Source organism: Rhineura floridana, chromosome 2 (assembly GCF_030035675.1).
Source record: "Rhineura floridana isolate rRhiFlo1 chromosome 2, rRhiFlo1.hap2, whole genome shotgun sequence".
Taxonomy (NCBI): domain Eukaryota; kingdom Metazoa; phylum Chordata; class Lepidosauria; order Squamata; family Rhineuridae; genus Rhineura; species Rhineura floridana.
In genome coordinates, this window is record NC_084481.1 from 152,790,099 (window position 1) to 152,803,427 (window position 13,329).

The 13,329-nt window shown below is 49.4% G+C and overlaps 1 protein-coding gene across 1 annotated transcript in view; it reads right to left on the reverse strand.

Moving 5' to 3' along the window:
• The window catches only part of ALX4 (ALX homeobox 4), an 88,523-nt gene extending 77,699 nt beyond the window's left edge, over positions 1–10,824 (reverse strand). The window contains exon 1 of the mRNA XM_061610826.1: positions 10,398–10,824. Within this exon, the coding sequence (XP_061466810.1) occupies positions 10,398–10,824 (427 nt within the window). The remainder of the gene's footprint in view (positions 1–10,397) is intronic.
• Positions 10,825–13,329: the final 2,505 nt, after the last annotated feature.

Here is a 13,329-nt window from a genome sequence, read left to right on the forward strand (position 1 = left end):
CACTGGGAAGCTATCCTGCCCCAGCGCAGTCAAATGTATAGCTTGCGCAAATGAACTTCTCTGTAGGCAGTGCTCTGCACAGGGACCCCCCCCCACACACACATTATGAGCAACATTTTTATGTGCATAGCACGGAGAAAGATGGCAGGGAAGGGAGACAGAGGTGGTAGCCTTGAACTTGAGCGTCACAACAACTGCATCCTCCTGACCTTTAAAGAGGGCGCATCCCAAGAGAAAAGCAAATGAATCACTTCTAAATGCGTGTTCTTCAAGACAGAAAGAATCTTAAGGGGGTATCCTTGAGATGGCGGAGCGGTAGTCACAGATAGGCTCTTCAGCTTACTGTACAATCGTATGCACATTTACTCAGAAGTAAATCCCATTGAGTTAAATGGGGATAACTCCCAGGCAGATGGGTGTAGGGTTGCTGCCTAATTGTGTGTTAGGATTGCAGTCCTTCAATATCTTCAGACCATTTTACTCCCCCAAGATAGAAGAACGAGGAGAAACTAGTGGAGCCAAGTGGTCTGAAGAGCAGAGCTGGACCTCTCTCACCTGGATCCCATCTTCTGAGAAGATGAGCCAGAGCAACCTGTCTGCTCTCCGTCCATTCCTCCTTGCACTTATTCCTAGTAGCAGGTGGCAGCCTAAATCATGGTATAATCGGGAAAGATGTGGTTGATCAACACCTTCCATGGACATGACCAAGAAACCATTTCCAGCCTGTTGCAATAAAAGTAACAGTCTTAAAGACTAACACATTTATTCTGGCATGGGGTTCCTGGACAAGCGCCAGCGACTTCATCAGATGCCTGAAATGATCCCCTGAGTCACGGGTACGTATATACACACGTGTATGAAGTCAGAGGGAAGTGCAAAAGTAAGCAGAAACCCCAACGATGTCAGGGACAACGATATCTTTTTCTCTGCTCTGCCTGCCTGCCTGCTTGAGATGGTAGGTCTGGGCAAAAGGCAGACAACGAAGATCACCGTTCAGCGGTGTTGAGAGTCTGACTGATCCCCAGCTTGCGGTCGGGAAGGACGTATCCTGAGGCTGGCCAGTGATTATCTGGTGAAGAGCAGGGTTTGGATCGATTGCCTGAACGAATGGGAGCTAGTTTGTTCTGCAAAATAGCAAATCCAGACCGCGGCTTGCCACCCCAAGGGCCCGCCTGCTCTCTGCTAAGGGCACCCTGCGGTGCGATTTGTGCCGGGTGACGTGTGGGAGCTGGTGTGCTGCTTGGGCCTCACAGCAGCGGGCCAGACTAGACCTGGGATGCGACCCCCATTCCAAAGGTTGTCGGACTTCCGGGGCCGATAGTCAGGGTCCGATGGAAGTTGTAGTCCAACAACGTCTGGTGGGCCACAGGTTCCCTTGACGGAGTTCTGGCTCCATTCCTTTCTCTGATTTCCTGACCTGACAACGTCATGCCAGGCCACGTCCAGATTGCATGGCAACAGAAGAGCGATTCCCTCTCGGGAGACTCGCGCAACCGAGGAATTAGCCGGGCAGGTTTTTAACTGAGAGGTGGACTGCTGGACAAGGCTATTGTTTGGCAACGTTAGACTCCGGACTTAATATGGGAGTGACCTCTTTAGAGGGTAATGTGTAATTATTTCGCTTACTTCCAAAGGGTGTAAGCTGGCCCTCCGGCTCATTCTACCGAGTGGGGCCCTGGGCTTCTGCCCCAAAGTCCTGGCGTGACCGCCCATCGCTGCCTGGCGGGCAAAGCAGCCATCGAAGACGGAAAACGTCAGTTTTTGTGGCTGCGCTACTTCTAATTGCTGGCCCAGAGCCATGCACCCAGGAATCTAATAGCAAAGAAGTCTCACGCAGGTGTGGGGATGCCTACCCTCTCACACAGCCGTCGATGACACCAGAAGGAAAGTCCAGCTCTGGAAGGAGGCAGTGCAATTGGGTCAGGAATGCCGTGCGCTCTCCAGGATTATATATTCAGTGGAAAGAAAAACCCTCTCAAAGAGCTCCCACTGGTCAGGAGTAGGGATGGGCCCTCCCGATGTTGTTGGATCTCAGCCCTCATCAGCCCCGACCATTGGCCATGCTGGCTGGGGCTGCTCTGAGCAGTATTTGGAGGGTCGGGTTTCAACTCCCATCTTTCCTGACCATTGGCAATGCTGGCTGAGGCTGATGGGAGTTGTGGTCCAACAACATCTGGAGGCACACTGGTTGGGAAAGGCTGGTCTAGAGGCTAAATGGGTCCAAGGATTCTTCTCCAATAAGATGATTGCCTTCATTTTTCGTGCATTTTTTAAATTTCACGAAGGGGGGCGGGAGTTGCAGCTCTCCTCACAGATTCCTAAGGATACATTCTCTTCACACACCCCTCCCAAAACAATGCTGCTTTATAGGGTGCCCTGGTTATTCACTCTAAAATAAAACAGGTCGTTATGATCTGCCAGGCCCGGCACGTTAGGATTTTCCTGTGTCAGGAAAAGCAGTTTTTCTTTCCCTTAATCAGGTGAGCAAACATCCCGGGGCACATTCTCTCTCACACCTCGAAAAAGACCTTCACCTCAATGCCCTGGTCCCTCCCGAAACCATATTTCAAGAGGGCAATATATTTCCTTACAGTAAATATAATTTATCTCAGCTCCAAGACTGAGATATAGCAATTCAGATTACTTTCAGCCATGAATCACTCGAGAGCGGTTCCCCATCACCACCACTGACACAAATACTCTTCGGCTTATGTATATAACCTATATATATAACTGCTGTGCTAGTGTGCGGGGGAATTATCCACAACCAGTAGTTCTGAAGCAATATCATTAAGAAAAGAGAGGCGCATTCAGAGGCATTTATGCACCTAAATCTCATTAGTAACCCAAGACCAAACAGAAGTAGACTCCAGGATATCCTTTCCACTGGTTATCTGAAGTCAGTCGGCTTCCCATTTGGTAAAACTCTCTCACACACATCAGTGAGCAAAGAAATCCAGCGGTACTTAAAACAGTTACAAACTGCACTATAAGAAAGCCCTGAATTCGAATCTAAATCATCTTAGCTGAATCGGACGTCCACGTCTGGGAAACTTGCTACGCATACTTACCTGGGAGTAAGCCTATTGCAATCAGACTTCAACATGAATAGGACGGGGCTACATGCCAATGGCAGTTCTGATTTCTGTGAAGATATCAGGATCGCATCCTTTAAGCCTTTCCTACCCTCCAGCCCCTGGAATAGTTGGATGGGCGATGATTATGATCATCACTCCTTTCACATTTTGAAACTGAGGGTTACATTCAACTAAGTTCTACTCAAAGTAGACCCATGGACATAACTTAGGTTCATTCATTTCAATGGGTCCACTCTGAGTAGGATTTAACTGAACACCACCCTGATCCTAAACACATCCCGCGCTTGAACATATATTCAGCTATTGTACTGCTTGTTTTGTCCGGTCCCGTCTTCCGCCTGTTTCTAAAGGCCCCGCTCGATCCCCTTGCCAATATAATTCAACCCTTGCCCGATCCGGCTGACTGTCAACCAGAATCAGCGCTGTTCTTAAAAGGATCAGTTCTGGTGACTGAAGAGAAAAAATAGGGCAAGGGTCTGTTTGAAACTGGCTTCTGTAACGAGGCTGTAGACAATGATGGGGAGGGGGAATGAGCGCGTGAGCTGGCTTTTAATGTCACTCCAAAGACAAGATTTGGCTAAGGGATTCCAATCCCACATGCATCTGGGCCCTTTCTGGGACAGTTATAATGGTCTCCAGGCTGCTCTTCCATTTGAAATTTGCAGTCTCATCATCTCATTGTTTTATTGAAACCACAGGCCTGTTTCCCACTGTCGTTCACAATTGCCCTTCGGATGATAGAGTAACAAGAATCCTGGGAACTACAGTTTGTTAAGGATACTGGGAACGGTACCTGCTTGAGGAGTAAACTACAGTTCTCGCTTCCCAGGATTCCTTGGGAGGCGGCGGGGAACGTGCTTTAAGCGTATGGTGTCTAAGCAACCGGAGCCATTTCAAAATGAACGTATTTAGAACGGGAGCAAATCGTCCTAGGGTAGAAGAACCAGACTTGAGGGCAGCCGGAACCTGTGTGTGTTTTCAAGATTATTTTAACATTATTCTTTTCCGGTTTGGAAAGAAGCAAATAGAGTGACTGTGGAGAGGGGAAACGGGGCAAAAATCAAACACTAAATAAATAAACACAGTTTCCCAAAACAAACAGAGGGCCGATAAATTCGGGGCACACAAAGAGGAGACTCCGTCCCAATCGCCGCCCCATTCTGTTTCTCAATAGCGCTCAGCGGACATAATCGGCGGATGAATAATATGCAAATACATTGTCTCTGGCTTCTAATGATCAACAGATCCAAACGTTCCTCTTTCTGCCCGTATTAGTCACGCAGAGCTTGGAGAACAGCCATCCAAAGCGGGCGTTTAACACTTATGAAAGCCCAGCTATGAAAGGACAGGGACGACCTAGGAAAGTTCTGATTTCGGGGAAGGTCTTCTGAAGAGTAATACCTTTTTAAAACAACTAAACATAAGGCTGCTGGTTGTGGGAAGAGTCTCTAGACTCTAGACTAGAGGGAGCTTTCCATAACCATCTGCATCATGTTTCTTTATCTCTTTTAGAGTTTAGATGTATTTCCAGTGCAGTCAACAACAGAATCCACGCCACTTTTCTTTAAGGATGCTTCGATCTCTGTCACTCGCTCGCTTAATTCGCCCACACGCATAGGCCTCAGGCGGGTCTCGATTTCTCATGGCCAGGCCATAGCAACAGCGATGCAGATCTGGCCTTGCCCTGGAAAGTACTTTGAGAGAAAACACACGGAAGTAACGTACAGCCGATCTTAAGCCTTTTGGAAATAAGTTTCATCAGCTCGAACGGATTTAAATGATGCGTGAAAGTGGGCTCAGCAGAGTACGCCCTAGGCCCACAAGCCTACCCTAAACCGGGAATACGGAAATTCTACACCGGCTGGAAAGATCCTTTCCGTGTGAGGGATGTAGGCCACAGTGTTTGATTTTGCTTTGCAAAAGCTTGAAGGAACGGCAAATAACCCTAGCATCCACTCCCACCCCAACAAAGAGCCATCGTTCTTTAAAGGGGTGGGGGCTTTTTCTTTTTTCTGTCTAAACAGATACGCTAGGAAGTCCCGTTGATTTCAAGGGGAGTTGCTTCCAAGGAACATGGTGGGACTCCGCTGCCGAGCAAATAGTTTTTAGGGTGTGTGGGTATAACTGCGTTGTAAAGCTCTGCCGAAGCCTAGGTGGGTTCTGCTGCAGGTTTCTCTTCCATATCTCCTCTTCCTAGTCTGTCTCAGATCGCAAGGCAATTGACCTCCCCAGGAGGTCTGAGAAGAACCGAAGCCCGGCAAAGAAAACACGAGGTGGGGTTTGGCAAATCTTGCCCGCGCTGGTTAACCAAAACGACACTCAAAAGCTTTTAGGGCTCATTGCAGTTTACAGCCATTTCCAATGCCTACAAATCGTTAAAGGATCCAATTGCAGAAGTGGCTAACCTAGAGTCGAGTATGCAGTTGCGCGGCGGCAGACGAAGAAGCCTTAATGGCTAAGAGAGCGGAACTCTCCGAGAAAGCTGCCTTTCACCCATAGTCGTCGTGAAATGGGTTGCTGTTTGCTTTCCAGCTCTCACGCAAATGCCGGTGGCTTGGGCCGTGCCTTGGATGAAATGGCCCGTGTGTGGATGTATTTAGGTTTTGTATGTGCAAAAGCCGCATGGAGTCCTTCTTCCTTCCCTCTTGTCCCGCCCTGGACGCTCCACAAATAAATGGTTTGCTCCACTCTAAAATCAATGGCGGAGCTCCAACAGTTAAGAATCTTTAAGGAGCTGGACGGTTATCCCGTCGTAGCCAACATCCATCCATCCTTTTATTATCGAGAAATGTATAGTTTATTTCATGTGCCCGGAAACCTCATTCCTTACTACTAACCCCGCCCCCCAAGCCAATCTACGTTCTAATCAGAAAATATTATTTAGTTAACACTCCCGTATTAACGATTATCTCCACAAATCCAGGTGGCTCTTATTAAATTTCTCTCAAGCCACATCAGACAAAATGCTGCAATAAAGCTATTAAGTAGCTTTACTTTGCAAGAATAACGCCGATTTAAAAGTGGGTGGGTGCGTTCTGTGAATATTTATCTATTAAGCCCCCTCCCTTTTTAAAAAAGAGGAAGATCGCAGCGAACTCAGCGGTATGTTTTGAAGGGTAGCGTGATGTATTACGAAAATACTCTGGAAAGTTGTCGTCATCATCATTAAGCTCATTAATTTGGAAGTTAAATCCGATTGATTTCAATAAAAGAAAAGATGTCTAGGATGGGCGATACTAATGGCAACAACACGTCAACGAGCATGAGATATCTCTCTCCCCACACTTTGGGTGGTATTCAATGTTAGTCTTACTCAGAATAATGGCAGTTAATAGATAGACATGACTAACTCGGGTTCATTTATTTTAATAGGGTCTGCTCTAAGTAGGACATAGTAGAATGCAACCCATTGTGATTTAATAACAATACTGCTAATTAATTGTTAAGCCGAAAAAGTGTGCTGATTTAGACTCGGATTCCAAATATGGAACCATGTGAGTTTCAGGATCTAGGCAGAAGGGCCCACTGAAGTTGGGTCAATTGGGACTAGAGTCTCAATAATAGTCGCAGAGCTGAGCCTGTTAGTGGAGTCCAACAGCGCGCAAATGGTTATTGGAAACAGATCCACGGCAGGTGTCGGGGAATATTTTTTAAAGGGGCACTTCCACCGCCACCTCCTGATTTATCGTCTCGAAATTCTCAAGGAATCCGACTGGGGAAAAGGGGGGGGGCGAAAGGCGAGGCTAATGACTTCTCACGGCGCAGGTGAGCTTGTGGGTATTGACGGTGGCTGACTCAGACCAGGGAAGGTTCCGCTCCGCCTCTCTAAGCGTCCCGCACGCTAGTTGGGGTTGCGGCTTCTTCCTCGGCGTGGTCAGTGGGGCTTCCATTCGGAGCCTGCCGAAGCCGCAAGCTGGTGAAACGTGGCCGCTCCTGGAATGCGAGCCAGGCCTTGAGCAAATCGTCTTGCAGCGGGGAAGCTGAAGCTCTCGGCAGACTTGGTACGACCTTGGCCTTCTTGCACAATAAATCTCTTATCACTCACTGCCCCCCTGGAGCGTCTTTGGTTCACGGCCCAATTCGGAGTTACTCTACTTTTTGGAAAGGCAGTGTTAAAAAAAAAAGGCAGGACGGAGTCGAGGCCAGTTATCTCTCCCTTCTCTCCCCGTGGCACAAGGGACCTGTGCTGTGGCTTTCCTTCTTCCGGTCTCCTCGGCCGCAAGATGTTTCGACAGCTGCCTTTCCGTTTCTAGGGGAGCTAAGCTCTCGCTTGCAGAGGCAGCTCGCTCGCCACTACATCAGCCCTGCGTAGTAACGCGCAGGCGGCATCCTGTTATAACATTATGTGCAGAGACTTTCGGGGATGGAGGGTGATCTCTAGACTCTGCGCGTTTTTTCTAATGTCCCGATCCTTTCTTCCCTGGCATTCAACAGGGACGCGGATGGGACTGTAAACAAGCATCGCGATCCGCGGCTAAGGAGAAGGTATGTAAGGCTGGCAGATTCTTCTCTAGATTTTTTTTATTTCAAAGCTGGGATAGGCAGGCAGAAAACTCTTTTGGGACGCAACCCTTTCGCCATTTACCTGGAAGCCAGCCTTACTGAACTTGACCGGACGGGCTTCCGAGGAGACACGTGTACGCTGCACAGTTACTTGTTTTTATTGATTGATTGACTGAAGCGCGACAGCATTTCTTGAAAAGGGAATGTAGTTCTCACCCCTCCAAAATGTCCTAAATGGGGTGCTCCCAGATCTAGAGCAGAAAAGGATGCTTTACTTTTGAGAGAGGCCTTCACGCTGGGTTGCCTACCTTTCGTTGTATCCGCTTAGCAGTCCGGAGCGTAAGAATTTCCGGAACCTTGACGAGACGCCTCCCTAGTTCTATTGCTGGGCTCTTATAATGGGTCGCAGGAGGGCTTGCGGCTCATTTTGCCTTTCAGCAGGCGAGGTGGCAAAGCAGTTGGCGAGGGGAGCCCGGCAGGGCGTACAAGAAGTGAGCATTCCAGACCTATTGGGACGATGCTGGACTCTGGAAATCGGCTGGTTATCTAAGGGAGGGAGTGAAGCCAAGAAGCGCTGGAAGAAATCGCGATCTCTCTTTGCTGCTCGCGTGATAGATGGCTTGTTAACGTAACCCTCAGGCCCTCTCTCTTTTTCCCTCTAGCCAGAAAACACTCCTGGACTTCCGAAGCCTTTAGGGAGTGGGGTGGGAAAAGAAGGAGGCTTTCACCGTTCACCAGATCTGGACATGCGAAAGTGAGCGAAAGGGAGGGGGGAGAGAAAGACAGACCCTCCAAAGGTGACCCGGATTGGGAAGAGCAACTGGAAAAGACTAGTAGTCGGGCTATAAAGACGAGGAGACTGAAAGGCGGGGGCAGAGTGTGTTGGGCAGTGGAGATACTTTGATCGCGGAGTTCTGGGTTCAAATGCCCGATCCGCCGTGACGCTCCTTGGGTGACCTTGAGCTAGTCACTTTGGGCTCTACGTATCCGATTCACAGGGTCGTTGTGGGGACAAAAGAGGGCTCTATGGGGGAAGGATAGGATAAAACGGTAACAAAGAAAGATCCCAGCAAGCAACCCCATTTAGGGTATAGAAATAGGCTCAAAGAGTAAGTCGGACAATTTTTTTATAGGTCACGATCCAGCAAAACATGACCAATTTAGTGGAAGAGATTGATTTAATTCGACCTAAAAGTGATCAACTTTGACCGAACTGTTTCTATTTGCTTCGCCTTGGATGAACATAGCTGGGTCTCTCTCTCTCTCTCTCTCTCTCTCTCTCTCTGCCCCTTAATTTTCTTCAGATAGTCTCTCCTTAAATTTAAGTTTTGTTAAATGTAAAAGTGGGGCATGGGGGGAATGAAATTGTGTCTCCTAGTAGTCAAGAGGTGTACCCAAATTCCAAACACACTCCCTCGGAAATGGGACGTCAGTACTCAGGATCGCAGCTTTCTAGGACTCCGATCCTGACTCAGTTCACACAGAAACCTTTCCAGTTGAAATCACTGGGACTTTTTATTCGGAGTGAACGGGTTCAGTTAGGAGTGAACACAAAACGAGCTATCAGAGGGCTTTAAGGAGACAGGTTTGCAAGCAAGAGCATAGGGAAGAGAAGACCCAGCCAGGTCATTCTGTTTTCACTTTCCCTTATCGCTTATTAATCCTCCCAGGATAAGAGTCTAAAGCAAGCATTTGCCTGCCGATTTAACCGCGTCGTAGCGAGAACGAATCCGGGTTAAGCCCCTTCTGCGCCACGGCGAGGAGGAGAGGCTTGAACTGACGCTCATGAAGCGTTGCGCCTCGCAGTCGCCGGACGCAGGGCCGAGGACTCCGCGGGGCCCGCCTTCGGACGGAAAGCTTTTTCTGTTCGAGATCTGTCTTTTGGAAACTGGAGCATCGGTGGGCAGGACATGTTCGGAGACACTGACGGTGTCATCCTTATGAACTTGGGCATAACAGGAGGAGAAGGGGAACAGACCCTTCGCCTTGAATCGGGACGTGGATGAATATAATAAGGACCAAAGCTTTAGAAAGTTATGATAAATGCACCGCTACAATAAAGTGGCGTTTCTTTTGGCTCTGAGATCCACATTTGACCCCCATCTCAAGCTCGTTGAGATAAGTTCGTTGAAGTAATTTCCTGTGTGATCAGTGAAAATGACTTCCAAGAACGGTTTGGTTCAGATCGCATGGATTGCAACATCCATCCCGATCCGCAAGCGACTTAAGAACACCCACTAGATTCTCGGTTATGTACTCAGATCCCCTCCCCCAATAAATTACACTGAAATCTCTACGTCTTCCATGAGGGGACGGTTAGCCCGCTGAACGTCAGAAGGCTTAAAATGTCCGGGTTTAAGTGGTGCGTGGACCCAGGCAAGAGACCCAAGAGAAGGGAGCCACGGCTCTGCGTAGGAGGACCTTTAGAACACCCATTCTCCCGCCCGAGGGGGTCTCCATTCCGTCACATCGCTGGGACCAGGCACTCTAGGCTGGAGACCAGAAGTGCCCAGTCGATAATATTCTACACCACGCAGGAGAGAGAGGAGGGTGGGGGAGGAGAGAATCCTAAATCCAAATGACAATCCCGGGAACGTAGCTTGCAAACGGTGGAGAGCAAGACCAGAGTTACTCCGATTCTGTAAGGAGAAGCCCAATCCGTGTAAAAAAAACCACCCCTGGGTTAATAGAAAAGTCCGTTCAAAGCCAGAATTGGCTGCATTTTTGGAGGGGATAGAAAGGCAGCCCCGTCAGCTGAGCCGGCCCTAGCCCTCCCTAACCGATTCGGGGACTCACCATAGCAGGAGAGCTGTAGGGCTCCGTTGTGGCCGCCGGTGTCCTGCAGCTTGAGGCTGCCGCTCGGTGGGCTTTTGCACGAGCCTCTCTGCGCATAGAGCGGCGGCGGCTGTTGCTGCAGGTGATACTTGTTAAAGGAGGCGGCCGTCGGCGCCTGCTGCTGTCCGCCGCTGCCGTCCAGGGACTGACATTCCGGCTGGCTGTAGCGGCTCCGGCACTTGGGGCTGCTGCTGCTGCTGCTACCGCCGCTGCTGTCGCCAAAGCTCTGCCCTTTGCTGGCCAGGAAAGCGGGGCTGAACTTGTCGCTGCCGCCCGGGAATGCCCTAAAAGGCGAGGAGCCGTCGGCGCTGCCCTGCGAGGCGGCGTTGTAGAAGGAATCCATGGCAGCAGCTGGGTCGCAAAACGACACGCAACTCTCGGCATTCATGCCTAAAATTAAAAGGGCCCAGCAGTGTCCTCATCCACCACCGGGAACTCTCTCTCTCTCTCTCTCTCTCTCTCTCTCTCTCTTCCTCCAACCCCCCTCTCTTACACACACACACAGAGCTGGGCTAGCGAGCACTAAGAGGATTCAGATGTTCTTGAAAGCTAAACAGATCCCTCGCTCCACACTCCAAACCCCCCAAAATATCTAGCAAGAGGGGAAAGGGTCTCTTTCCTCTCGCCTCCCTTCTCTCTCTGCCTCTTAGGCTCCAGAAGCGAGGGAGGGAGGGAGGGAGGGAAGGAGGGAGGAAGGGGGGAATCCCTCCTCAAGGAACCCGGCTTTTTCTCCCCTCGTCCCTCCGCCTTCTCCTATTTCCCCAGTTTTCCCTCCTCGCATCCAGCCGCGCGCACCAAATCAGCTCTCGCCCCTTAGCCCGAGCAATACGTACAGGGACAGGAAGGAGCGGGGAGGGTTGAGTTTTTTTTTTAAAGAAGGAGGCAGATCAGGATTCTTTTTTTTTTTTTTTTGCTTTGGAAGAAAGAAGGAATAAAAGCTTTCTTTCTGGATTTATATTTTTTTATTTAAAAAAATGGCAATGGCAAAAACAATAAAATATAGAAAACACCAGCTACATGACAGTAATGCGATTAAAGGGGATGAATGTGAGGATCTGTGCAAGCAGCGAGCGAGCGAGCGGGAATTTAACGCCTATGACACAGTCGATTCTTCCCGGTCACCTTCCTTGTCGCCTCAGGCAGGCAGCTGCGGGGCTCGGGGGTCGTCAGCTCTCTCCTTCGGTGATGAAAAAGCGCATGGGGAATATGCCGCCCTCCCGGCCCTTCTTCCCTTCGCGACTGTTGGACTCGGGTCTGGAGGACGTCGGTGTTTTGCTGGGCCGCGGAGAGAGCGCGTCCTCTCGTACAGAGCCGCTTGCTTGTCAGGCTTGCCTTTGGGGGGGTGTGTGCCGGTTTTTCTGAGAGTCCTCGGCAGGACTTTTGGGGCTGGGAGGAATTCAACAGGCTCAGCTCTTTCCAGCTTTTCAAGGGTGTGTCAGGAAACGCTTCACGGGTTGAATTTCTGCCCCCTGTTGGATTTCACCTGTTAAAAGGGCAAAACTTCGCTTGTTCAAAATAAATCGCAGCTGTTAAAAGCGCGTCAGCACCGGGTGGGGGGAGACCCGCTTTCCTAGACATGGTGGTGAATTTAACGGGTTTTCTTTCCCATTCACGCCTCCCCATTCTCGAAGCACAACGAGGGAAAAGACCCTGGGAGGGGGCTAAGAGAAACGGCCTTCGCGGATCCGCGTCGGTTGCGCTTCCAAAGGTGTGTTACGCGAGATGGTATCCGCAGTGCTAGGCCTCTGACACGGATCCTATGAAAGTCAGCTCGGCTTCACTAGGCTCCTCCTTCCCCGTTTTAACTCCTGCGGCCCCTTTACACTCCATTTTCCCCGCCCTCCTTTGTAATCCCTCATTTTCCATCCCCACATCTGGTTTCCATTGCTGGCGCTCTCTCTCTTTACCTTGAAGTTTTCAGTAATAAAGATATTAGGCGAACGGCATCCGCGGCTCCGCAGTCAGAAGGATCCTTAACCCTTTCCTCGCGGGGGCCATCGTTGCTGGAAAGACTTTGCCCCGCTAGAGCATCGTCGTCGTCGTCTCCTTAAACAAAGGGGGCCCAGATGAGCTACTGAAAGAGATGATCTGGGAATCCAAACCGACGTTTGTCAGAAGACTGCAATAGACATTTGAGTGACATTGTGATGGGTTGGGAAAACACTGCTCCTTGAGAAAGATGGACGGATCCATAGATCGCTCAATCCACACTATACAAGCCAAGGCAAAGTGAAATTGTATTTCTGTTTCTATCTATCTATCTATCTATCTATCTATCTATCTATCTATCTATCTATCTATCTATCTATCTATCTATCTATCTATCTATCTATCTATCTATCTATCTATGGCATGTCGCCCCGCAGCGTGAAAGTTCTTTGGGCCGCTTACAATAAACACACAAACAATTTAAATAAGGACATAAACCATCAAATCAAACTCAGCGCATATGCAACAAAAACGCATCACCCCCGCAAAGATAAAGCACAATTTTTTAAAGTGCAGAAACTTGGGTTTTTCCGGATTATGATTCTAGAGTTGGACTGTACGTTCCAAATCCGGACTGCTTGTGGCTAAGCCGATTTGCAGGCTGATCCACCAACCAGCCAAAGCGACATAGTTACATTTGAACGGATTCAAGCCTCCCTGACTTCGAGGGACCCTTGAATAGGCTTCAGTTCAGGCACCTGTTTTGACAGAGTGGAGAAAGGCTTCCCTGTCCCATCTGAAACGAACCTGAACTCGGAGTAGGCCGGCGGGTTTGGAGACAGAATGTTTGGCCTGATGGAGGAGGGACATTCTTGAGCCCCTCTCTTATTATTGGGGGGGAATCCATATATAACTCGGTTTACTGGTAAGCAAGGATCCTGCATCAGGAAAACCCACACGTGAC